The sequence below is a fragment of the Otolemur garnettii genome, unplaced genomic scaffold, assembly GCF_000181295.1.
Source record: "Otolemur garnettii isolate 467f Iridium unplaced genomic scaffold, OtoGar3 scaffold00056, whole genome shotgun sequence".
In the NCBI taxonomy this organism is placed as follows: Eukaryota; Metazoa; Chordata; class Mammalia; order Primates; family Galagidae; genus Otolemur; species Otolemur garnettii.
This window is the reverse complement of record NW_003852451.1, coordinates 7600076-7624881: the sequence shown is the minus strand read 5'-3', so window position 1 is coordinate 7624881 and position 24806 is coordinate 7600076. Positions and strand designations below refer to the sequence as shown.

The window sequence follows — 24806 nt, the reverse complement described above, 5'->3', positions numbered from 1 at the left end:
TTGTTGTTTGGCGGGTCCAGGCTGGGGATTCGAACCCGCCACCTTAGGTGTACGTGGCTGGCGCCTTAGCCAGTTGAGCTATAGGCGCCGAGCCATGATACGACTTTCTAAATGGAACTTTACTGCTTGAGAATTGGTGACATTCTTATATGGGGTTAAGTCAGGTCACAAATTAATGCATTTTACAGTTGTCCATTTTTTCTGTTAATTCACATAAAAGAATTTTTAGGTAGTTAGAAACACTGATTTTATATACTTCACAAGAAAATGAAGTTGTGGGAACATAATGAAGTGGAAAGCATTCCACTGTTTGGACAATCATGTCTATCTTTTACTATCTCATTGTTGGATTTCTAAGTGTGTGTTTAGTAGAAGCTAAAGCCTGAGGATGGTAATGAAAATGGATATCTGAGCGGAGGTAGCAATGAACAAGAACCTTACCAGCTAACAGAGTTACTACGTGAAAGAATAAAACCCTTTCTTCCTGGTTGCTCATGGCTTTCATTTTGGGCTCCTTTAAACAGTAGTAACCCAACTTTTACTGTTCTATAGATTTCTGAAAACTTACTTATGCCAAGAGGCTATTTCCAATAAACCTATTAATCTGAAGTGAGTCCAGTTAAAAAAAAAGACAGAAAACTCATTTACAAACTTGTATTGAATTATATTAAGTTAGAATATATGCTGCAGGTAAAAGAACCTTATTTTGGGTTAGGTATGGTGGCTCACACCTGTAATCCTAGCCCTCTGGGAGGCTGAGGCGGGTGGATTGCCTGAGTTCACAGGTTTGAAACCAGCCTGAGCAAGAGTGAGACACTCTGTCCCTAAAACTAGCTGGGTGTGTAGCAGGTACCTGTAGTCCCAGCTACTTGAGGTTGCTGTGAGCTGTGAGGCTACAGCATTCTACCCAGGGCAATAAAGTGAAGTTCTGTCTCAAAAAGAAGAAAAAGGAATAATTACTTTTAAAATGCTTCTCACCTCAGCCTCCCAGAGTGCTGGGATTACAGTCATGAGCCAGCATACTGGCCACTAAAAACTACGTATCATTGTTTACAAAACCTAGGCTCCGCGCGCCTGTGGCTCAAGCGGCTGGGGGCGCTGGCCACATACACCTGAGCTGGCAGGTTTCAATCCAGCCCAGGCCCGCCAAACAACAATGATAGCTGCAACAAAAAAAAAAAAAATAGCTGGGCATTGTGGTGGGCGCCTGCAGTCCCAGCTACTTGGGAGGCTGAGGCAAGATAATCGCTTAAGCCCAGGAGTTGAAGGTTGCTGTGAGCTGTGATGCCGCAGCCCTCTACCCAGGGTGACAGCTTGAGGCTCTGTCTCAAAAAAAAAAAAAAAAAAAAAAACTTATGCCCTAGTTTCATAGCTCAAAAGCATGTATATAGGGCAGTGCTTGTGGTTCAGTGGGTAGGGTGCCAGCCTTATATACCAAGGGTGGTGTGTTCAAGCCCACCCCCAGGCAGACAGCATCAAAAAAATAACCGGGCATTCTGGCGGGCACCTGTAGTGCAGCTACTCAAAAGGCTAAGGCAAGAGAATCGCCTAAGCCTAGGAGTTGGAGGTTTCCGTAACTGTGACGCCATGGCACTCTACTGAGGGCAATAAAGTGACACTCTGTCTCTTATATACATGCTTTTTTAAAAAAAAAGGAAAAAGTTAAATGAGGGCAGTGCCCATACTCAGTGGTTAGGGTGCTGGCATATACACTGGTGCTAATGGGTTTGAACCCGGCCAAGGCGAGTTAAAACAACAGCGACAACTACAACCAAAAAATAGCCAGGTTTTGTGGCGGGCACTTGTACTCCCAGCTACTTGGGAGGCTGAGGCAAGAGAATCACTTTAGCCCAAGAGTTTGACATTGCTGCAAGCTATGTCGCTATGACACTCTCTCTACCCAGGATGACAGCTTGAGATTCTGTCTCCAAAAAAAAAAAAAGAAAGTTAAATAAAGAATTGATGAGTAGAAAGTCTTAAGACTTTTAAAAATTACTAAACATGCCTCACTTACTGTAATATATTCTTGAGAGAGATGAAAACTGTATTTGCAGATGCTGATTTCATGCGTTAGATATTTTAGAGAAGCATACATTTGTGATTGATGTTACATGTACCTTTTGAAGAAATCTATTTGATTGAGCACTAAGTACCTTTATGTTGTGATAATATTGGTATGTTAATTATCAGGCCTGTTTTTGTTTCACATGATAATTTAGGATTAAAATAGTTAGATTTCAGAATTGATTGTTGATTTAATAGAAACAAAAGTGGCCATTTGGGTACTTTGAGGATTTATTTTTGCTGCTGTATTGGCAAAATACTGAAATGCAGAAGATGGATGTGTTCCAGAAAAGAAGATGGTAATTTCAGGGCAGCATCTGCTGTGACGTAGTTGTGTTCTGTATGTGTTAAATCTATCACTGTAACAATCGTAAGCAAAGAAGGCTATATACAGTTTTATCTTCCTTTAGTGATGGATGGCTCTTTCCTTTGCAGCCAAACAGGGAAAAAGTTAATGGCGAAGTGTCGAATGCTCATCCAGGAGAATCAAGAACTTGGAAGGCAGCTGTCCCAGGGACGTATTGCACAACTTGAAGCAGAGTTGGCTTTACAGAAGAAATATAGTGAGGAGCTTAAAAGCAGTCAGGATGGTAAGGGGTTTTTGTTTTTGTTTTGAAAAGTTTACTCAGCTTTGCATTGGCTTGAAAAAACTGCCAGGCATGAACATTATAGGTTAGATTCTGTACGTGCTAATCTCTGCCTATGATTGTGTAAAATTAGAAGTGAAACATTCCTGGTTGAGTCAGTAAACAAAGCCATCTTAAGGATGTTGTATTACTAAGGAGTATACATTTCAGTGTTTGAAAGAGGGACTATAACTATTTCTTTTAAGTGTTAAGTCTGGGAAACATTTGGCAATTTCCAGCGGTTAGGAAATAATATAATTGATTATACCTATTAAGATCCTTTTAGTGAATGACAGATACAATATTTAAATTTGCTAAGACAGGCTGGGCACAGTGGCTGATACCTGTTACCTTAGCACTTTGGGAGGTTGAGGCTGGAGGGTCACTTGTGCCCAGAAGTTGGAGACCAGCTTGAGCAACATAGTGAGATCCCGTCTCTGCAAAAAATATAAAAATTAGCTGGGTGTGGTGACACAAGCCTTGGGATGCTGAGACAGGAGGATCACTTGAGCCCAGGAGTTTGAGATTGCAGTGAGTCATACATGATGATGCCACTGCACTCTTGCCTGGGTGACAGTGAGACCCTGTCTCATAAAAAGTTTGCTAAGACAAAACTTAATTGTCAGCCTCCATCCTTTTTGGTACAAGTATAGCTGCATCTGTGCTGGTTCCTTTTTGTGAGGAATGTTAACAGGAAAATATCCAAACTGTGGAAATACAAATTGAAAGTATGTCTGATGGTTAATTATAAAGAACAGTAGCCAAGCGATTTTACATGGCAGTGAAGGATGGTTTTCTGTAACTTTTGTCCTTGTATGTGGAATAGTCCTTGGTTAGATGGTAGGACTCTTTGAAGTGTTAGAGGACCACACTGTGTGCACAAAGTCCAGACCTAATGTGGAGCTAAGGCACTCGCTAGGTGGGTGACAAATTAGGACCCTGGTCATGGCAGGTCCATGGGTAAACATGGTCAGATTTGGGGGCTGTAATCAGTTGTGTGTAGTAAGATGGTTTTAATCAATTTTAACTTGGTTGCTTTAATACAGTCGTTCCTTGGGAGGATGATTCTAGGATGTCCCACAGTCAACAAAATCCACAGATGCTTGAGTCCCTGATAATACAATGATGCAGTATTTGCACATCTTTATGCTTAAACCATCTCTAGATTACTTAGAATACCTAAAACAATGTTAATGCTGTGAAAATTATTAAACTACATTGTATAGGGAATAACGACAAGAAAAAACCATAAATGTTCAGTACAGATACAGTTTTTTTCAGTCTGCATGGTTGAATTCATAGGTATGGGATCCATGGGTATACATACCATTTTAAGCATCCAACTTCCCCACAAATGCTTTTCTTGAATGGCTATTTTAAAATTCAAGCAAAATTTTAAAAATATATTGTGATTTTAGGAATATATTTGTTTACTTAGTAACCATTCATTGACTGCCTTGCCTTGAAGCAGGCACTTAATATTTTTCAGTGTTACAACATATTAAAGTAGGTTTGACTCTCCTTTGCACAGAACTGAATGACTTCATCATTCAACTTGACGAAGAAGTAGAAGGTATGCAGAGTACCATTCTAGTTCTTCAGCAGCAACTGAAGGAGACTCGCCAGCAGTTGGCTCAGTACCAACAGCAGTCTCAATCCTCGGCCCCGAGTACCAGCAGGACTACTTCTGAACCTATAGAACATGCAGAGGCCACAAGTAAAGACTGCAGTCGGCTGGCAAACGGACCAAGTAATGGTAGCTCCTCCCGTCAGAGGACGTCTGGGTCTGGATTTCACAGGGAGGGGAACACAACTGAAGATGACTTTCCTTCTTCTCCAGGGAATGGTAATAAGGCCTCCAACAGCTCAGAGGAGAGAACTGGCAGAGGAGGTAGTAGTTACGTAAACCAACTCAGTGCGGGGTATGAAAGTGTAGACTCTCCCACGGGCAGTGAAAACTCTCTCACACACCATTCAAATGACACAGACTCCAATCATGACCCTCAAGAGGAGAAAGCAGTGAGTGGGAAAGGTAACCGAACTGTGGGTTCCCGCCACGTTCAAAATGGCTTGGACTCGAGTGTAAATGTACAGGGTTCAGTTTTGTAATATTTTTCCAGCAAATTTTTATACAGTGTCATTTAATTTGGGAGAGGATACTGTCCAAAAAATTAATGCATACTTTGTCAAAATTTGCCTTTTCGTGGGTGTGTGTTTTTGTTTGTTTGGTTGGTTGGTTGCCTTTTTTTTTTTTTTTTTTTTTTTTGCTTCATACCTCTGCCACTTTGGAAATTATAACAGTTAATTACTTCAAATGTTGCTAAAAGGACATTTTGTGTAGGGTCACGTTATTTTTATATGAGTTAATGTGAAGTTGTAAATGGAAATCTTTCCTTAAATATAACACAATGATGTCTGTATAAATCTATGTCTATCTAGAACCTGTGCTGTGTAAGGGCATTCTTACTCAAGCTGTTATTATACTTCTGCACCATTCAGACTTGTTAGAATAGATGTGGGTTTATGACTGCCAAGTTTGCCCAGTACAGTAGTTTTTTATCACTAAAAGTTGGACTTGTTGATGGAGTCCTATAGTAGTTTCAGTGTTAGATACAGTTTTTCCACCATACATCTGTGCATTTTCTCTTTAGGTGACTGAATGTTTTAAGAAATTTGTGTGCATAGTTACTCAGTTTTTATGAACTGTTGTATCCTGTTAATGCATATTGCTCTGTGACTCCAGTATATCTTATCTGTACTGACCAAACCTAAATAAAGATTTTTATTGTAACTTCATTAGTTTTTGTTTTGGTTTGGTTGGGTATGTGCTTATCATCTGTCACTTTTCTTCTTTTTTTTTTTTTTTTTGAGACAGAGCCTCAATCTGTTGCCCTGGGTAGAGTGCCATGGCATGACAGCTCACCACAACCGCCAACTCCTGGGCTCAAGCGATTCTTCTGCCTCCGCCTCCCAAGTTGCTGGGACTATAGGCACCAGTCGTTGTTTGGCAGGCCCGGACTGGATTTAAACCCGCCAGCTCTTGTGTATGTGGCTTGGCGCCTTAGTCCCTTGAGCCACAGGCGCTAAGCCTGTTATAAAATATTTGAAAACACAGAAGCATACAGAAAATAAACCACCTAAGTATCTGTTAGGTTTTCATTAAAAAGTGGAGTTTATTTTTTGTGACCTGATTTTAGATAATGTACTCATGTTTATTGTAAAACACTGGCTAGGTCTGCTGATTTTTACTGTCATATTTGCTAATGCATCAGTAAGCCTATAGGGTGTTAGAATGTAGGAAATTTTTTTGAGACCAGAGTGCAGTGTAGTGATACCTTAGCTCAGTTGGCTATACCTGGCCAATTTTAAGTATTTTGTAGAGACAGGGTCTTCATATGTTACCCATGCTGTCAAACTCCTAGGCTCAAGCAGACCTCCCAAAGTGCTGGGATTACAGGTGTGAGCCACCAAGCTCTGCCAGAGAAAATGTTTTTAAGGTAGAGGACTTACAAAGTTTGCTCCATTTTCTCTGACATAATTAAACATTAAGTTTCAAAGTCTGTGGTGCTAGATGGCTTTTGAGTAGCTTTTCATATATGGCTGAGATGAAGCATTTTTGCTGAAAATAGAACAGTTATTTTAGACATAACTTTTAAATATTTGAAAGTAACTGCTGTTTTGCTTGTTTAGGTGACATACAAAGTATATCTGGTCTTAAGTGATGTACTACAATCTACTATGGCTGGGCATAGTGGCGCAACCCTATAATCCTAATCCTTTTGGGAGGCTAAGGTGGGTGGATTGCCTGAGCTCAAGAGATCGAGACCATCCCGAGCAAGAGAGAGGCCCCAGGTCTACTAAGAATAGAAAAATTAGCCAAGGCAAGTGCCTGTAGTCTAGCTACAGGGGAGGCTGAGGCAGGAGGATCACTTGAACCTGAAGTTTGAGGTTGCACCCTAGCCTGGGCAATAGAGAGAGACTCCTCAAAAAAAAAAAAAAAAGGCCAGGTGCGGTGGCTCACTCCTATAATCCTAGCACTCTAGGAGGCTGAGGAGGGTGGATTGCCTAACAGTTTTGAGCTCAGCTTGAGCCAGAGCGAGACCTCATTTCTACTAGGAGGCTGAGGCAAAAGAACCACTTGAGCCCAAAAGTTAGAGGTTGCTGAGAGCTATGATGCTACGGCACTCTACTTAGGGCAATAAAGTGAGACTGTCTCAAAAAGAAAAAAAAACAACACGTTTTATACAGTATACTCAAGTGAATAAAAGATGCTATACTGTTTCTAATTTGCATATGATTACACTTGGATATTCTCTTATAAAATACCATTTGGCTTTGTTTGTTTTGACACACAGTGTCACTGTGTCACCCTCAAGGTAGAGTGTTACATTGTCACAGCAACTTCCAACTCCTGGGCTTAAGCAATTCTCTAGCCTCAGCCTCCCAAGTAGCTGGGACTACAGGTGCCTGCCACAATGCCTGGCTATTTTTTGTTGCAATTGTTTAGCAGGCCTGGGTCAGGCTCGAACCTGTCACCCCAGGTGCATGTGGCTGGCACCCTTAACCACGGAGCTATGGACACCAAGCCCTGTTTGGCTTTTGATTGTTATGTCCTTTCAACTTGCCCAGTTCAAAAAAAAAAATGGAATTTTTCTGTCTTGGTGGTAGTATATAATCATTGATAGTTACTTTTTTTTTTTTTTTTTTTTTGCGGTTTTTGGCTGGGGCTGGGTTTGAACCCACCACCTCCGACATATGGGGCCAGCGCCCTACTCCTTGAGCCATAGGCGCCGCCTGAAAGTTAATTTTTCAACCAGTAATATAGACATGACTATAGACCTGTTGGCAGGCGCCTATAGTCCTAGCTACTTGGGAGGCTGAGGCAAGAGAATCCCTTAAGCCCAAGAGTTGGGGGTTGCTGTGAGCTATGATGCCCCAGCACTCTACCCTGAGGGTGACATACTGAAACTGGCCCAAAAATAAATAAATATAAACCTGTTAATTTATATTTGTGTTTCCTAGTCAGTAATCCCCCCCCCCCCATTTCTGGGATTGAATGCTTATACTGTTGTATTAAGAGAGGTGATAGATCATACTCAAGTTGAGTGAGTCTTTTGGAACTAATTGGTTTGAATCATGGTACTACACTTATCTGTGACTTAAACTACTTACACCTTTCTGTGGCTTGGATTTTTTTTTTCCCTGTAAAAGAGCATTCAATGAGTTAACAAATGTAAAGTGCTTATAACAATGCTATCTTAGCTGGAGCTGCTGTTAAACAAAAACACACAGTTTTTCAGTGAGTAGTGCGCAGGCCCCATATGCCAAGGGTGGTGAGTTTGAACCCAGTCCTGGCCAAACTGCAACAACAACAAAAAATAGCCAGGTGTTGTGGCGGGCACCTGTAGTCCCAGCTACTTGGGGGCTGAGGCAAGAGAATCACCTAAGCCCAAGAGCTGGAGGTTGCTGTGCGCTGTGACACAACAGCACTCTATCGAGGGTGTCAAGGTTGAGACTCTGTCTCTAAAAAAAAACAAACAGATTTAGTGGCTTAAAATACATCTCTCACAGTTTGGAGCCTAAGAAATCTGAGATCACATTACCCACTGATTTGAGTCCTGGTGGGAGTCCTCATACATTCAGCTTAGTAGGCGTCAGTTTCCTTGTCCTCTCTGTGGTATTTGGTATAACTCTAGATTCTGAGACACTTTTGTAAAGTATAATGCAAAGCCATTGTTTCTAATTTCTCTCAGTTCTTCCCTTCATGAATAGCTGTCTCCCTTACTGCCTACTGCTCTTTCATGACACTGTCTTGGGAATTAACCTATCCCCATAAACAGCCCTGGCTAATGAGATTACCTGAGTTTGCTGCTTGCTTCCATTTTAGGGCAGATCCACTTTGGCAATTCACTTCTCCCCTCACAAAGGAATTTTGCTACATGGTAGGTTAATGAATTAGGCCTATTGGCTAAAACATGGCCTAGACTCCTAAGGATGGTTGTAAGTTCCCTTCAGGGTAGACTGGCTCCAGAGCACTGTATAATGATGGCCCCTCATATGCACTTGGAGATTCTGGTGGCTACCTACCCACTCACTCTGCTCACCAGTACAGGTAGCATATGATTCTAGATCCAGGTATTATTTAAAAATATATCGGCACCTGTGGCTCAGTGCGTAGAGTGCCGACCCCATACACCAAGGGTGGCGGGTTCAAACCTGGCCCCGGTCAAACTGCAACAAAAAACTACATATATAATATATATATGTATATATCTTCTTTTTCCTCCATTATTCTAAGTCTCCAACTGGCCCCATAGCCTTGAGTAGATAATGAGTAGCTGAAATGAAAGCACCATAGGGGACAAAGAGATGCCTTGTGGCCCCCCTCAACAAAAGCAATTACCTTCTCAAGATTTACTCAGCTTATTATGGATAGATCCTCCAGGCAGGCCATAAGTTAGTATATTCCTAGTTTCCAGAAGAGATGTCATTCAACAGTGCTAAGCATTGGACAGAAAAATATATTCCTGTTCATACATAATTAATACCTATTAAGTGCTAGGGGTTGTGCAGGAAGCAGTATGTATAACCAGATCATCTTGTGATGCTTACGTAGTCTAGTACGGGGGATGCTGAGGAGGCACCACATGTAGGAGACTGGAAGTGATGTCTAAATGGAGTTGGAGAGAGAGATTGCTGGCTTAGTTAACAGAAGATGTAATCACTGACATTATAAGTAAAAAAGAAACAAAAGCTAGAAGAGAATGGTTTGGATATGTTAAATTTGACGTTTATACAAAATTTATTAATTTTTTTTTTTCAGACAGAGTCTCACTTTGTTACCTTCTGTAGAGTGCCATGGCATCATAGCTCACAGCAACCTCAAACTCTTGGGCTTAAGTAATTCTCTTGCCTCAGCCTCCTGAGTAGCTGGGGCTACAGGTGCTCTCCACAATGCCTGGCTATTTTTAGAGATGGGGTCTCACTCTTGTTCAGGCTGGTCTTGAACCTGTGAACTCAGGGCAATCCACCCACCTCAGCCTCCCAGAGTGCTAGGATTACAGGTGAGAGCCACCACACCCAGCCTTATACAAAATTAAAATAGAGAGGGTCTGTCTGCACAGGAGACAGGTAGTTCAGATGTGAGGATTTCAGTGTTGTGAGTATATAGGTGGTAAGTGAAGCCATGGAAATGACTGGTATTACCCAGGGAGCCAGTGCAAAGTAGGAAAATATTAAGGAGCATCCAGATTAAGCCCACAAAGGACACTGAAGAATGGCCAGAGAGTAAGGCTAAAATGAGGTAGAATAGAGCTAAGCCAAAGAAAAGTTCCTTGAATTTTTTGGACTCTGATATGTTTGGGGACTAGAAACACATTCCAGATTACAGGAAAAAAGAGATTTTCACTGTGCTGCAGAGTTCTTAGCAGGAAGGATTGCTGATTCCATCACTGTCCCAGATGCCAAAGATTTCTCCTGAAGCAAACACTGTTACTCAATTTTTTCCTTTTCTGCCTCATCTCTGGGACCTACACTCTAGTTGTCTTCTTTTTTTTTTTTTTTTTTTTGACCCATCCATATATTTCTGCAAACTTTGTTGGGTTTTATTTTATTTATTTATTTTGCAGTTTGGAATGAATCTTTAATCTCTGGCAAATAAAACACAAAGTCACAGCATCAGAGTTAAGTAATGAATGCTGCTTCTGCCTGACATGTGGCTGCTCCCATCACCTGCACTGCTGTCTTTGCTCACATGGCCCCAGACAAGGTCATTTGCTGCTGAGCTGCCTGGGAAAGCACCCAGTCATCTTTCCTCCAAAAGACCCATCCAAACAAATGCCAAGGCTTGACCGACACCTCTTTTTTTTTTTTTTTGAGACAGAGCCTCAAGCTATCCCCCTGGGCAGAGTGCCATGGCATCACAGCTCATAGCAACCTCCAACTCCTGGGCTCAAGCGAGTCTCCTGCCTCAGCCTCCCAAGTAGCTGGGACCACAGGTGCCTGCCACAGCACCCAGCTATTTTTTGGTTGCAGCCGTCATTGTTTTGGCAGGCCTGGGCTAGATTCGAACCCGCCACCTTAGGTGTATGTGGCTGGTGCCTTAGCCACTTGAGCCACAGGCGCCAAGCCCCGACACCTCTTAAATACTTGGCACTGGCCAGGGGCATTCTCTGAGTTTAACTCACAGTCACGCCTTCCAGACAGAATGAGTGCAGATTGTATCACAGCTGTTTTGGTTGTTGGGCAGCCTTTTCACTGAGGGTTTGAATCCATTTTCCAGAAATTTGAAACCATGGGACATCTGACACATAGCTGGGGTGCCCTTTTCTTTTGACAGAAGCACAATGATGACTTTGGGATGACAACATTCTGGTTATCCAACATCTGCCACCTTCTTCATTGTTTGAGGCAGTACAGTGGGGATGAGGTGAGGTATCCTTGCTTTCTACAAATGTGGTCAGAGATGCTTTGTATCACTAGTAAGACTTCAGAAAAGAGAAAAGCAGCCTGACATCAGGACTGGCCTGACACACAACCAGGCCCAGGTGGTGTCAGAAGCTGGCCTTGTGCTCCTTGGTAGGCCATGTTCTTCTGTACATGAACAATCTTACAAAATGCAACATCAGACAATGTCATTCTGTCACTTTCTGGCCAGGTATCCAAACCCAGTTTTTTTTTTATTTTATTTTTTTGAATAAAAAATATTCTCTGTTGCACAGGCTAGAGTTCAGTGATGTCATCATAACTCAGGCATCCTCAAACTACGGCCCACTGGCCACATGCAGCCTGCCTAGGACATTTATCTGGCCTGCCAGGTGTTTTTGCCACCACTGCCTGTGCTGACTCGTCCCAGGGCACGGAGTCTGGCCCTCCAACGGTCTGAGGGACAGTGAACTGGCCCCCTGTTTAAAAAGTTTGAGGACCTCTGTCATAACTCATTGCAACTTCAAACTTCTGGATTCAAGTGATCTTCCTGCTTCAGCCTCCCAAGTAGCTGGACTACAAGCATGTACCACCATACCTAGCTAATTAAATTTATTTAAAATTTTTTTTTAAGAGATAGTGTATTGGTGTTTTCTCAGGCTGGTCTCAAACTCCTGCCTCAAGCTATCTTCCTGCCACAGCTTCCCACAGTACTAGGATTACAGGTGTGAGCCACCATGTCTACAAAGTCTCACTATAGGTTCCCAGGACCTCATGAGTTTTTCAATCTACTTAAAAATTCTTCAGGAGGCTTCTTTAGGCTTGTCAACAGTTTACCCTTGACAACCTTGTGACAAAGTATTCTGGCTCCGATATGAAGTGTTTCCTACAAGTTGCACAGCTTATCTAGAAACCCCTTACTTTTTAGCATATTAGTAATCACCTGTTTCTCTATGATTTACAAAACGCTCTCAACAAATTTTAAATCCTACCAGAAAGTCTGACTAGATATAGAAGATGCTTTCAGCTGTGTGTAACAGAACAGCCTACCTAACTTAAACTGGCTTAAACAATGAGGAAAATTGTGGACAAGAAAAATGTTCCTCTCACATCTTTGTGGCTAAGACTGAGTCATGTGTCCATTCTTTTTTTTTTTAAGAGACAGAGTCTCATTTTGTTGCCCTTGGTAGAGTGTAGTGGCATCACAGCTCACAGCAACCTCCAGGTCTTGGGCTTAGGTGATTCTCTTGCCTCAGCCTCCCAAGTAGCTGGGACTACAGGAGCCCGCCACAGCGCCCAGCTATTTTTTTGTTGCAGTTTGGCCAGAACCAGGTTTGAAACTGCCACCCTCGGTATATGGGGCCAGCGCCCTACTTACTAAGCCACAGGCGCTGCCCCACATGTCCATTCTTTTTTTTTTTTTTTTTTTTTTGAGACAGAGCCTCAAGCTGTCCCCCTGGGTAGAGTGCCGTGGCATTACAGCTCACAGCAACCTCCAACTCCTGGGCTCAAGCGAGTCTCTTGCCTCCGCCTCCCAAGTAGCTGGGACCGCAGGCGCCCGCCACAACGCCCGGCTATTTTTTGGTTGCAGCCGTCATTGTTGTTTGGCGGGTCCGGGCTGGGGATTCGAACCCGCCACCTTAGGTGTACGTGGCTGACGCCTTAGCCGGTTGAGCTATAGGCGCCGAGCCCACATGTCCATTCTTAAACCAGTCATTGCTAAGGCTAGACATATCTAGGAAAGAGATGAATCATCTAGTCCACTGTTAATAGATGTGAAATTCTAAGACATAACTGAGTATCCTACCCAAGTCCTTACCTTTATTCAAACACACCTAGTTAATATTGACACATGATGATTGTTTAATGTTAATTATTATTCAAATATTTGCAAGTCTTATCTGTAACCTCTCTGGATGGGGCCTCATTTAGCTCTTGGGAATGGTTAAGGAAAGCTTTGGAGCATAATCATGAAAAATTATTAACATTTATTTGATAAATGGGCCAGGCATGGTGGCTCATGATCATGTAATCCTAGCACTTTGGGAGGCTCTCAGGCAGTGGATCACCTGAGATGAACTCAGGACTTCCAGAGCAGCCTGAGTAAGATCCAGACCCCCATCTCTAAAAATACTCAGGCTTAGTGGTTGATAGTCCCAGCTACTGAGGAGACTGAGGCACGAGGATAGATTGAGTTCGAGTCTGAGATTGCTGTGAGCACCATAGCACTTTACCAAGGGCGATAAAGTGAGACTCTGTCTCAAAACAACAACAAACATTTAATAAGCATTAAGTTCTAGCTGCTAAAGAGAACAAGAGAAAGCAAGGTTTCTTTTTGGGTTTGGGGAGGGGTGATGAGTATACAGGGTTGTATACTGTAAGCTGGGGAAGCACAGAGGACGAGATGGGTTGATTCCGCAGGTAGGGGGACAGGGGAAAGCTTTCACAATGGACAGGACTTTTAGTCTTAGCCGACTGAGGGCTTCCACCTTCCAGAAGGGAGGAGGTGGAGTTTCTCCAGGCTGAGCAAGCTGAGAGGAGGATTGCTGTTCTTTCCAGGAACTCTACTGGCCTCACCGGAGCTACAGAGATGAGACTGGAAAAGTGGCTCCAGGTGCTGAAATTCCTGGAAAGCTCAGAAAGGGGATAGGGAGTCCTAAAGCGTTTAAACAAAAGCGACCCAACTTAATACATGCTCCCCTTCATAGTCCAAACTGTCAGCTTCTCAAACAAGGGAACTTTTGACTAGTAGGACATTAGCTACGCCCGGCTTCCTCATCGTTCACCCCGAGAGTTGATCTTTCAGAAGAAAGGCAAGTGGGGCCAACCATGGGTCTCGCATTGAGGAGAACCCAGGTACCCCCTGACGTGAAAGAACGCTCAATGACGCCCAGACAAAATGTAGAACTTGGAAGCCGCAGAGAGCAAAAACAGACACTTCAGAATACTCCTCAGTCCTGCCGTTGGCAGGATGCCCATTTAAGATTCTCGCCAGCGGGACTCAAGTCCTAGGCGAGATAGTCTTTTGTCACCTCCCCCTTTGTTTTGAAAAACCTTAAGCTTAAAAAAAAACAAAGGATCCCTCCCCCCAAATGTTAGGAGAGTACAGAAAAAGGGTCTTGAGACAGCATGGGTGTGTCTGCCCGCAGCTCCCGGATCCCTCGGCCCCCGCCGCCCTCAGCCTTCCGGCCCTTGTCCCCTAGACGCCCGGGCCCGGCCCCTGCAGTGTCCAGGGAGCGCCTGGACCCCCGGGACCATCGCGGATCCGGCCTCGCGCCTGCGCACTGTGGGCCACGCCGAGGCCGGGGGCGGGGCAGCCTTAGGTTCCGCCCACCGGCGCTGCTAGTCGGGGGCGAAAAAAAGCTTTGCCTCACTTGTAGGCAGCGCGGAGCCGACAGCAGCGGGAGAGGGTTGCGGACAGGATGAGTGCAGTCTCGGACCCTGTGGTCATCGTCTCGGCGGCGCGGACCGTGATAGGTGAGTGGCCGGCTGGCACCGCGCAGAGTCTGAGCCGCAGCCACTCGGCAGGAGCTCCGAGCGGCAGACTTGGGTGGTGTGCGGGGAGGAAGCTGGCCTGGCCCGGCCGCAAGGATCCCCAGGAGGAATCCTCCGGGGATCCGCTCGGTACTTCCCCGGGTCGGGCGCGGCAGCCCCGCCTTTCCTCGCCAGGTGGGTCTGCTCCGCCCGTCGTGCTCGGATTGGCTCCCGGCGTAGCGCCACCGCGCCGCCCTTCTCCCCCATTGGCAGGCGTGGGGAGGTGTTCTCTCGCGTAGGCCCATGATTGGCCAGCTCCGGGCGGCGCCATCCGTCAGCTCTGTGGTCGCGGGGCGGGGCTGCTCCGTGGCCTGAGCCAGGCAAGAGTGCTGCTGGTCTAGGAGCAGTTCGTGGTGATTGACTCCACCGCTCAGTGCCCCAGAGTGTTGAAAGCCCTTGACCTATGCATGCTCCTTTGGCAAACATGGGGCAGCATCCATTCCCACGGCTTCGGAGAAATAGCTGGGGTCCGGCGGCGGCGTCTGTCCGGTCCTCCGCGGCTGCGAGTTGTGTCGCTCGCCGCGCCCCTTGCCCAGACTAGCTGGCGTGGGAACTTGTGGAGGGAGAGGGCGCCGCCGCCTTGCTGGGGGTCTTTCCGGCCTGAGCTGGATGGCGCGGCGGGGGGTTCTGCGCTGCCCTCAGGTCTCAGATGTCCCTGTCTCCCGTGCAGGCTCCTTCAATAGTGCCTTAGCTACGGTTCCTGTCCAGGACCTGGGCTCGACTGTCATCAAAGAAGTCCTGAGGAGGGCCACTGTGGCTCCGGAAGACGTGTCTGAGGTCATATTCGGTCATGTTTTGGCAGCAGGTAACTCCTCAGCGACCCCGGGCGAGGTCAGGTTTTATAGAAACAGCCCACTCACACAGGCTCTCAGTCTCACTTACGTGCTTGCCTTCATCCTTTTGCTCAGAGTTCCCAGTGTTAGAATTCCTCCGGTAGCCTTTCCTCATGGCCCTGTCAATAGCTTCTTAGCTCATGGCTCGGCCTCTTTATTAAAAAAGCAAAGTTATTTTTTTGAGGGAGGGGGCCTGGCTATATTGCCTGGGCTGGTGTCGAAGTCCTGGGCTCAAGTGGTCCTCCTGCCTCATCCTCCTGAGTAGCTGGGACTACAGGCGCCCACAACCTCTGCCAGCAAGGCTCAGCTCCTTTAGTGTGATTTTCATGATTGCACCTAGGCCACTGACCTACTAATACACTGCATTTTCATTTTTTAGAAGCAGGGCCAGCTTAATGAATAGGAGTGTATGCATGGTTCTCCATATTCCCCTAAAATGTCATACATTCAGTAAAAGTGTAATGAATTCCTACAGTCTTCTGAACATCACTCACACATACAAAAAAGTATTGAATTCCTCCCAAATTCATTGTAGTTTAAAAAACAAGGCTTATATAATATTAACATCTTTATTAACTTGTGTCCTATGAGTTAATTCACAACATATATTAATATTCTGTCATTTTAATAAATATATGCTTTTGCTTATATATTTTTTTCTTTCTTTTTTTTTTTTTAGGGTATCAGTCTATTGCCCATGCTAGAGTACAGCTATCTGATCATAGCTCCCTGGAGCCATCAACTCTTGGAATCAAGCAATCCTCTTGCTTTAGTCTCCCAAGTATTTGGGACTACAGGCAGGCAACACCATACCCAGCTAATTAAATTTTTTAGACATAGGTTCTCACTGTGTTGATCAGATTGGTCTCAAATTCTTGGCCTCAAGCAAATCCTCCTTCCTCAGCCTCCTAACTCTCTGAGATTATAGGCACAAGCCACAGAGCTTGGTGGCATATACAGTAGAATCTCTGTAAGTTGACCACTAAGGGACTGTACCAAACTGGTCAACATACAGAGGTGGTCAACATAAGGAACTAGGCCGAGCTTGGGAGTTTGAGACCAGCCTGAGCAAAACTGAGAACCTGTCTCTGAAAAAAAATAGCTGAGCATTGTGATAGGTGCCTGTAGTCCCAGCTACTTGGGAGGCTGAGACAAGAGGATCACTTGAGCCCAAGAGTTTGAGGTTGCTGTGAGCTATGATGCCATGCACGCTAGTGAGGGCAACAAAGTGAGACTCTTTCTCAAAAAAAACAAGATGCCTGGGCGGCGCCTGTGTCTCAGTGGGTAGGGTGTTGGCCCAATATACCAAGGGTGGCAGGTTCAAATCCGGCCCTGGAAGCTAAAACAGCAGTGGCAATTGCAACAAAAATAGCCGAGTGTTGTGGCAGATGCCTATAGTCCCAGCTACTCGGGAGGCTGAGGCTCGAGAATCACTTAAGCCCAGAAGTTGGAGGTTGCTCTGAGCTGTGATGCGACTGCACTCTACCAAGGGTGAGAAAGTGAGACTCTGTCTCAAAACAAACAAACAAACAAAAAGCCTAAGTTATACCCTGTGTTTATGTCACAGTCTTAATTGTGCTTATTCATGCCCTGTCAAAAGATGAGGATGACAGTTCTAAGGTATTACTAACCTCTTTATGGAGGAGAAAGCATATATCTATGAAATACTTAGCAGCGCAAGGCCTTTCATCTTCAAGGGCTAGGCTGTGATAGGTGGAAAATGTAGACTGGCCTAGCCTCTTTCAGGAACTTACAGAAGTGGCAGGTGACCTACTTTGGCAATTTTGCATGAAATTTCACCCTCACATTTTGTCTTTCTCCTTGATTGCCAAGAGACCTCTGTGTTCCTTCTTTCAGGTTGTGGACAGAACCCTGTAAGACAAGCCAGTGTGAATGCGGGAATTCCCTACTCTGTTCCAGCATGGAGCTGCCAGATGATCTGTGGGTCAGGCCTCAAAGCTGTGTGCCTTGCAGCCCAGTCCATAGGGATAGGAGACTCCAGCATTGTGGTTGCAGGAGGCATGGAAAGTATGAGCAAGGTAAGGCCTTTACAGAGATGGTTCTGTAAAGATGGGTATCAGAGCTGGAACCAAACAGTCAAGAACCAAAACAGATGCACCCTTAAGCTCTACCTGAATGTTAATTATTTTTCTAAACTGTTGTTAATGAAGCATAAAATATTTAAGAAGTAAGGCCATAGGCTCGGCACGTGTGGTTCAAGCAGCTAAGACGCCAGCCACATACACCTGTATTGGCAGGTTCGAATCTAGCCGGGGCCCGCCAAACAACAATGACGGCTGCAACCAAAAAACAGCCGGGTGTTGTGGCAGGTGGCCTGTAATCCCAACTACTTGGGAGGTGGAGGCAGGAGACGCCCTTGAGCCCAGGAGTTGGAGGTTGCTATGAGCTGTGATACCACAGCACTCTACCCAGGGTGACAGCTTGAGACTCTGTCTCAAAAAAAAAAAAGAATTAAGCCCATAATGTTAGTTTGTTGGTTTTTGTTTGTTTTTTGTTTGTTTTTTTTTTTTTTTTGAGACAGTCTCACTTTGTTGCCCTCAGTTTCGTGATCTTTATAATGAAAGGATGTGCCCAAATTATTCCCTAGGTTTCTCCCAGATCAATAGTCGACCTGGTTGGTTTTTGTTTGTTTTTTGTTTGTTTTTTTTTTTTTTTTGAGACAGTCTCACTTTGTTGCCCTCAGTAGGGTGCTATGCTGTCACAGCTTACAGCAACCTCAAACTCTTAGGCTCAGCACCTGTGGCTCAAGCGGCTAAGGCGCCAGCCACATACACCTGAGCTGGCGAGTTCCAGCCCGGGGCCCCCCAAACAACAATGATGGCTGCAACCAAAAAATAACTGGGCATTGTGGAGGGCTCCTGAAGTCCCAGCTACTTGGGAGGTGGAGGCAGGAGAATCGCTGGAGCCCAGGAGTTGGAGGTTGCTATGAGCTGTGATGCCCCAGGGCGACAGCTTGAGGTTCTGTCTCAAAAAAAAAAAAAAAAAAAAGGAAAAGAAAAAGTATATCCCCTGCTTCCTAATGAGACAGCTCAGGGTGTGACCTGGGAATTCCCTGATTGGAGGCTGATTCAGGCCAGCCATTGCTGAGGCTTAGGAGGAGGCACACTGAAGGTAGGAAGATAATCAGTGATTCCAATAGAACCATACTACTATCTGTTTAGTACTTTACCAACTGCTTTCGTACATGTGCTCACAATAGCCCATATAGGGCAGGTGATATTTCCAATTGACAGGGAAGGAAACAGGCCTAGAGCCAGCATTCAAATGCGTCTTTTCTGACTCCAAGTCAATACTCCTTCTATTCTTTTTTTTTTTTATTTAAGAGACAGAGTCTCACTTTGTCACCCTCAGTAGAGTGCTATGGTGTCACAGCTCACAGCAACCTCCAGCTCTTGGTCTTAGGCAATTCTCTTGCCTCAGCCTCCCAAGTAGCTGGGACCACAGGCACCCGCCACGACGTCCGGCAATTTTTTGGTGGTTGTTGTCATTGTTGTTTGGCAGGCCCAGGCTGGATTTGAACTCATCACCTCTGGTCTCTGGTTTTTCATATGTGGCTGGGACCTTAGCTACTTGAGCCATAGGCGCCGAGCTCGAGCCCTATTATTATAGTTACTGTTGAGTTGGTGCAAATTAACAGCAGCCCCTGCTCAGAAACCCCACCGCATCAGTTAATTAGGCAACTTGATTATTCTATTACAGACATTACATCTCCTATTAAAATAAGTAACACATTGTTAGCATTACTTAAGCCGCTAGATGAGTTCTTCATTTAAGAAATATTTAGTTGCCTCTTTGAAAAGAATAAATGAGATTTTTAAGGAAATAGGACGCAGAATGGATATTTGAGGGAGAATTAGAAATGGGAGGGTAGGAGAATAACAGATTCCAAAGAGTAGGCAAAAGGGAGTAGTCTGCTAATTCCAAGGTCTTTGGATTTGGGCCTGAGGAGCTATTGCCCCTGCCCCAGCCCCAACCCCAGCCAGGTTCACTTGCCCACAGCCCAAGAGAAGGACAACATCCAGAGACAGCAGGGTTCGTAGCAGAGAAATGGTTTATTCCATAGGGTGCCAAGCACGGAGACAGGAGAAATCTCTTAAGTCTGCTTTCCCAAGAATTGGTGGGGTGACAGGGTTTTTATTTTTATTTATTTTTTTATTTTTTTGAGACAGATTCAAGTTGTCACCCTAGGTAAAGTGCTGTGGCATCACAGCTCACAGCAACCTCCAACTCTTGGGCTTAGGGAATTCTCTTGCCTCAGCCTCCCAAATAGCTGGGACTACAACGCCTGGCTATTTTTTATTGTTGCAGTCATTGTTGTTGTAGCTGGCCCAGGCCAGGTTCGAACCTGCCACCCTCGGTGTATGTGGCCAGTGCCCTACTGACTGAGCTACGGGCACCACCCATGGGGACAGGGTTTTTAAAGACAGTTTGGTGGGCACAGTATTAGGCAATCGGGATCTATTAATTGGCAGATTGGGGATGGAATCAACAGTCCATTGGTATGGGCCACTGTCTGGGTGGGTCAGCTGATCCACTGAAATACAGTTCCTTGGGCCTGGGTGAGTCAGTCAATCCACTGGAATGCAGAACCTGGAAGATGTCTCAAAAACTAGCCCTAGGTTATGAACCGGTGATGTTTACAAGTTTAAAAATCTTTACAGCGATCAGCTGTGCCCTCTAGCATAGCAAATATAGAGAAGCAAACAATGTGGGACAATGACTATTATCAAGTAAATGACGTGACAATGGCTGATTATTATTATTATTTTAGCTAAGCTAACTCTTTCACTGAGTTTTGGTTGCCTTGGGTTTTTGTTTTTTTTTTTTTTAATTGAGACAGAGTCACATCCTATCCCCTGAGCAGAGTGCAGAGGTGTCATAGCTCACTGCAACCTCACACTTGGGCTGTGGGCGTCCTGCTGTCTCAGCTTCCTGAAGCTGCTGTGATTACAGGTGCTCGCCACAGCATCGGCTGGGTTTTTCATTTTTTTTATAGTCAGCATCTCTCTCTTGCTCAAACAAGTCTCCAACTCCTGAGCTCACGCAATCCTCCCGCCTCAGCCTCCCATAATGCAGGGATTACAGGCGTGAGGCACCAAGCCTGGCCTTTGCCCAGTTTGGGGCCAAACTCTAGCTCTCGCCTTGCACTCCTCCATCAGTCTGTAAGGCTGGTTCAGAGCTGGAACCTGGGAGGCCTACAAAAGGGACTGGACAAAAACTGAGGAAACTAGATGTGAGTAGGACTCTAAGAAGATGACTAATTACGACCAAGCCTGAGTCCATTCTTCTTCCTTGTTTCCAGGCTCCTCACTTGGTTCACCTGAGAGCAGGAGTGAGGCTTGGTGAGACGGCGCTAGCTGACAGTATCCTCTATGATGGTCTCACGTGTGCATTTAACAACTACCATATGGGTATTACAGGTAAGGCAGATATAGCTGAAAACCTATTAACTTTAAAAAAAATTATATAATAATCTGCTTCTTAGGTATTTTCCTCCTTATGGGTGGAGACCAAGTCTTTTTTTTTGAGGCAGAGTCTTAAGCTGTTGCCCTAGGTAGAGTGACGTGGTGTCATAGCTCACAGCAACCTCAAACTCTTGGGTTTAAGCAGTTCTCTTGCCTCAGCCTCCCAAGTAGCTGGGACTACAGGCACCTGTCAGCTATTTTGTTTGTTTGTTTGTTTTTCGTTTTTTTGCAGTTTTTTGGCCGGGGCTGGGTTTGAACCCACCACCTCCAGCATATGGGGCTGGCGCCCTAGCCCTTTGAGCCACAGGTGCCACCCACCTGTCAGCTATTTTTTGTTGCAGTTGTCATTGTTGTTTAGCTGGCCAGGCTGACTTCGAAACTGCCATCCTCAGTGTATGTGGGTGGCGCCCTAGCCACTAAGCTATGGGCACGGCCGAGACCAAGTTTTGAATATTTTAGTATGTTGTATCTCTGTTGACAGGCCCAGTTTCTCCTTGATTAACTAAAGTGAGTTTTCTCTCTCTCTACTTTGTGAATCTTTGATTACCAGAGAGTGTTTGAAGTGGGAGGTGCCTCAGAGTTCTTCTGGATCAATCCCTTCATTATGCCAGATGAAGAAACAGGGCCCACACATAGTGGTTCTGTGGTAAAGGCAATATCAGAGATAAACTAGTTATTTCTGGTATCTAACTCTGTGTTGTTTGCACTACACAATTATTCTTCTGGAAGGTTGCTGTGGTCTAGGTTTACTGGAAAAGCAAATGGAATATCAAAAGAACTCGTGTCTTACTGCATATGAATGTAAAACTTAAGAAGTAGACATTTAGGGCAGCACCTGTGGTTCACTGGGTAGGTTCAAGGGTGGCAGGTTCAAACCCAGGCCCAGCCAAATTGCAGCAAAAAAAATAGCCGGGTGTTGTGGTGGGCGCCTGTAGTCCCCACTCCTCAGGAGGCTGATGCAAGAGAATTGCCTAAGCTTAGGAGTTAAAGTCTGTCTCTATATATTTTAAAAAAAAAAGAAAAGAGAGAGACATTTAATTTTAGAGGTAAAGAAACAAACCATGAGCAATTAAGCACCTTGTTCAAATGTTTGCAGCCACGGTTCTGGACTATAAGATGTATAAAATCACATGAAAAAGGTAATGGGGAAGAGGTCAAGTTCCAAGAAAAAGGAATAGTGTATGCAAATTTAAGGAAGGAGAGAAGGACTTAGAGATGTGGGAAACAGAAGCTCAAGGCATCTCAATCACTATTCAAGGGAGAACCACCAGTAGAGATGGCTAAAGAGCACAGCAGACTATGGAAGGTACTGTGTGCCATGTCCCTTTCATAGCACCTGGGCCAAGTTTCCCAAAGTGTGATACTCAGACCAACTGCTTTAACATCACCAGAGGTAGTCTTTAAAAATTCAGAACCTGAGTTCATCCCAAGATGGTACAGGTTGAATTGTGTCCAACTCACCAAAATTTGTATGTTGAAACCCTACACACACATACACACACACCCCACCCCCTTGCACAGTAACCTCAGGATGTGACTATTTGGAGCTGGGCCTTTAAATAAATATTAAGTTAGAACGAGGCCACTAGAGTGGGCCCTAACCCAATGTGATTGATGTCTTTATAGAAAGAGGAAATTTGGACACACACCAGGGATGTGTGCACTCAGAGAAGAGACCACCTAAGGACATAGTAAGAAGGCAGACATGTGCAAACCAAGAATAGAGGCCTTCTTTTTTTTTTTCTTAAGAAGCAGTCTTCCTCTGTTGTCCCAGCTGGATTCCAGTGGTTTAAGTTACAGCTCACTGCAGCTGAGAAGCATTAAGAGAAACTTGACTTGCTGACATCTTGATCTTGGGCTTCCAGCCTCCAGAATTGTGAGAAAACACATATCTCTTGTTTTTGTTTTATTTTACTTTATTATGTTTATTTTTTGAGACACAGTCACACTCTGTCACCCTGGGTAGGGTACAAGTGGCATCATCCTAGCTCACAGCAGCCTTAAACTCTTGGGCTCAAAGTCACACTCTGTCATCCTGGGTAGGGTACAGTGGCATCATCCTAGCTCACAGCAACCTTAAACTCTTGGGCTCAAATGATCCTCTTGCCTCAGCCTCGCATGTAGCTAGGACCACAGGCACTGGCCATGACACCTGGCTAGCTTTCCTAATTTTAGTAGAGATGGGGGTCTTACTCTGGCTCAGGCTGGTCTTAAACTCCTAAGCTCAGGTAATCCACTCGCCTCAACCTCCCACAGTGCTAGGATTACAGGTGAGAGCCACCATGACAGGCATATCTCTTGTTTTTTTTTGTTTTGTTTTGTTTTTGAGATAGAGCCTCAAACTGTCGCCCTGGGTAGAGTGTTGTGGTATCACAGCTCACAGCAACCTCCAACTCCTGGGCTCAAGCTATTCTCCTGCCTCTGCCTCCCAAGTAACTGGGACTACAGGCACCCGCCACAATGCCTGACTTTTTTTTGTTTGCAGTCATTGTTGTTTGGCAGGCCCACGCTGGATTCCAACCTGCCAGCTCAGGTGTATGTGGCTGGCACCCTAGCTGCTGAGCCATATCTCTTTTTTGTTGTTGTTTTTTTGTTTGGTTAGGGTTTTTTTGCAGTTTTTAGCCAGGGCTGGGTTTGAACCCGCCACCTCCGGCATATGAGGCCAGCGCTCTACTCCTTTGAGCCACAGGTGCCACCTCATATCTCTTATTTTTTAAAAAAATAAATAAATAAAAGGACTCAAGCCATAATAGAGTAATTGGTAATGACTAGATTTCCTAATATAAATAATCACAAAACTGGTCAAAATATATCGAACAACTCTTTTCAAATTTTGGCTAACAGTTATGCAAGACAGAGATCCTTCTTTGGGGTGGGACACTATTATTAGAGGGACTTTACCCAGCAAATGCAAGCAGTGTAACCTGGCTCCTTGTACCCTCAATGATTCCCCAGCAATAAAAGAAAAAAGAAGACTGAGATCCTTGAGAGAAGGGAAAGCCCCATTGTCACTGGCTTTCTACTTGCAGCACTTTCCAAACTGTGGTATAGAGAAGTAGAACCCATTGTGGTGGGTGCCTGTAATCCCAGCTACTTGGGAGGCTGAGGAAGAGAATCACTTGAGCCCAAGAGTTTGAGGTTGCTGTGAGCTATGATGCCATGGCACTCTACCAAGGGCGATAAAGTGAGACTCTGTCCAAAACAAACAAACAGAAAATCTAGGCTGGGCACAGTAGCTTATGCCTACTATAATCCTAGCAACTCTGGCAGGCTGAAACGGGAAGATCATTTGAGCTCAGGAGTTTGAGACCAGCCTGAGCAAGAGCAAGAGCATGTCCCTACACTGTATTGTAGCCCAGTGACACAGTGAGACCTTGTTTCAAAATAAAATAAAATCCAAATGTCCAACATTATGGTAACTGTAATATCCAACATCCAATAAGAATTTTCATGAGTGGTGCCTGTGGCTCAGTGATTAGGGCCCCGGCCCCGGCCAAACTATAACAACAACAAAAAAAGAATAGCTGGGTGTTGTGGCGGAAACCTATTGTCCCAGCTACTCGGGAGGCTAAGGCAAGAGAATTGCCTAAGCCCAAGAGCTAGAGGTTGCTGTGAGCTGTGATGCCTTCTTAGAACTCTACAGAGAGCAACAGAGACTCTGTCTCTAAAAAAAAAAAAAAAAGAATTTTCTAAATGTGCAAAGAAGTGGGAAAATGTAGTCCATAACCAGTTAAAAAAAAAAGAAAGAAAAAAGAAAAAACCCCAACAGTGAATAGAATCTGATCCTTGCAACAACAGATATTAAAATTAAGCAATGACTATAAAGGTGCTAATTTAAA

The 24806-nt window shown here is 44.8% G+C and overlaps 2 protein-coding genes across 2 annotated transcripts in view; both read left to right on the top strand.

The window, feature by feature from the left end:
- Nucleotides 1–5483, top strand: part of LOC100940628 (pre-mRNA-splicing regulator WTAP) — a 35635-nt gene extending 30152 nt beyond the window's left edge. Inside the window, exons 7-8 of the mRNA XM_023514641.1 lie at nucleotides 2396–2654; nucleotides 4222–5483. Of these exons, the coding sequence (XP_023370409.1) occupies nucleotides 2396–2654; nucleotides 4222–4799 (837 nt within the window). The 3' untranslated portion in view covers nucleotides 4800–5483. The remainder of the gene's footprint in view (nucleotides 1–2395; nucleotides 2655–4221) is intronic.
- An 8976-nt stretch (nucleotides 5484–14459) lies between these two features.
- ACAT2 (acetyl-CoA acetyltransferase 2) overlaps nucleotides 14460–24806 on the top strand; it is a 16642-nt gene continuing 6295 nt past the window's right edge. The window contains exons 1-4 of the mRNA XM_003792398.3: nucleotides 14460–14591; nucleotides 15319–15453; nucleotides 17339–17520; nucleotides 20805–20922. Coding sequence (XP_003792446.1) covers nucleotides 14537–14591; nucleotides 15319–15453; nucleotides 17339–17520; nucleotides 20805–20922 — 490 coding nt within the window. The 5' untranslated portion in view covers nucleotides 14460–14536. The remainder of the gene's footprint in view (nucleotides 14592–15318; nucleotides 15454–17338; nucleotides 17521–20804; nucleotides 20923–24806) is intronic.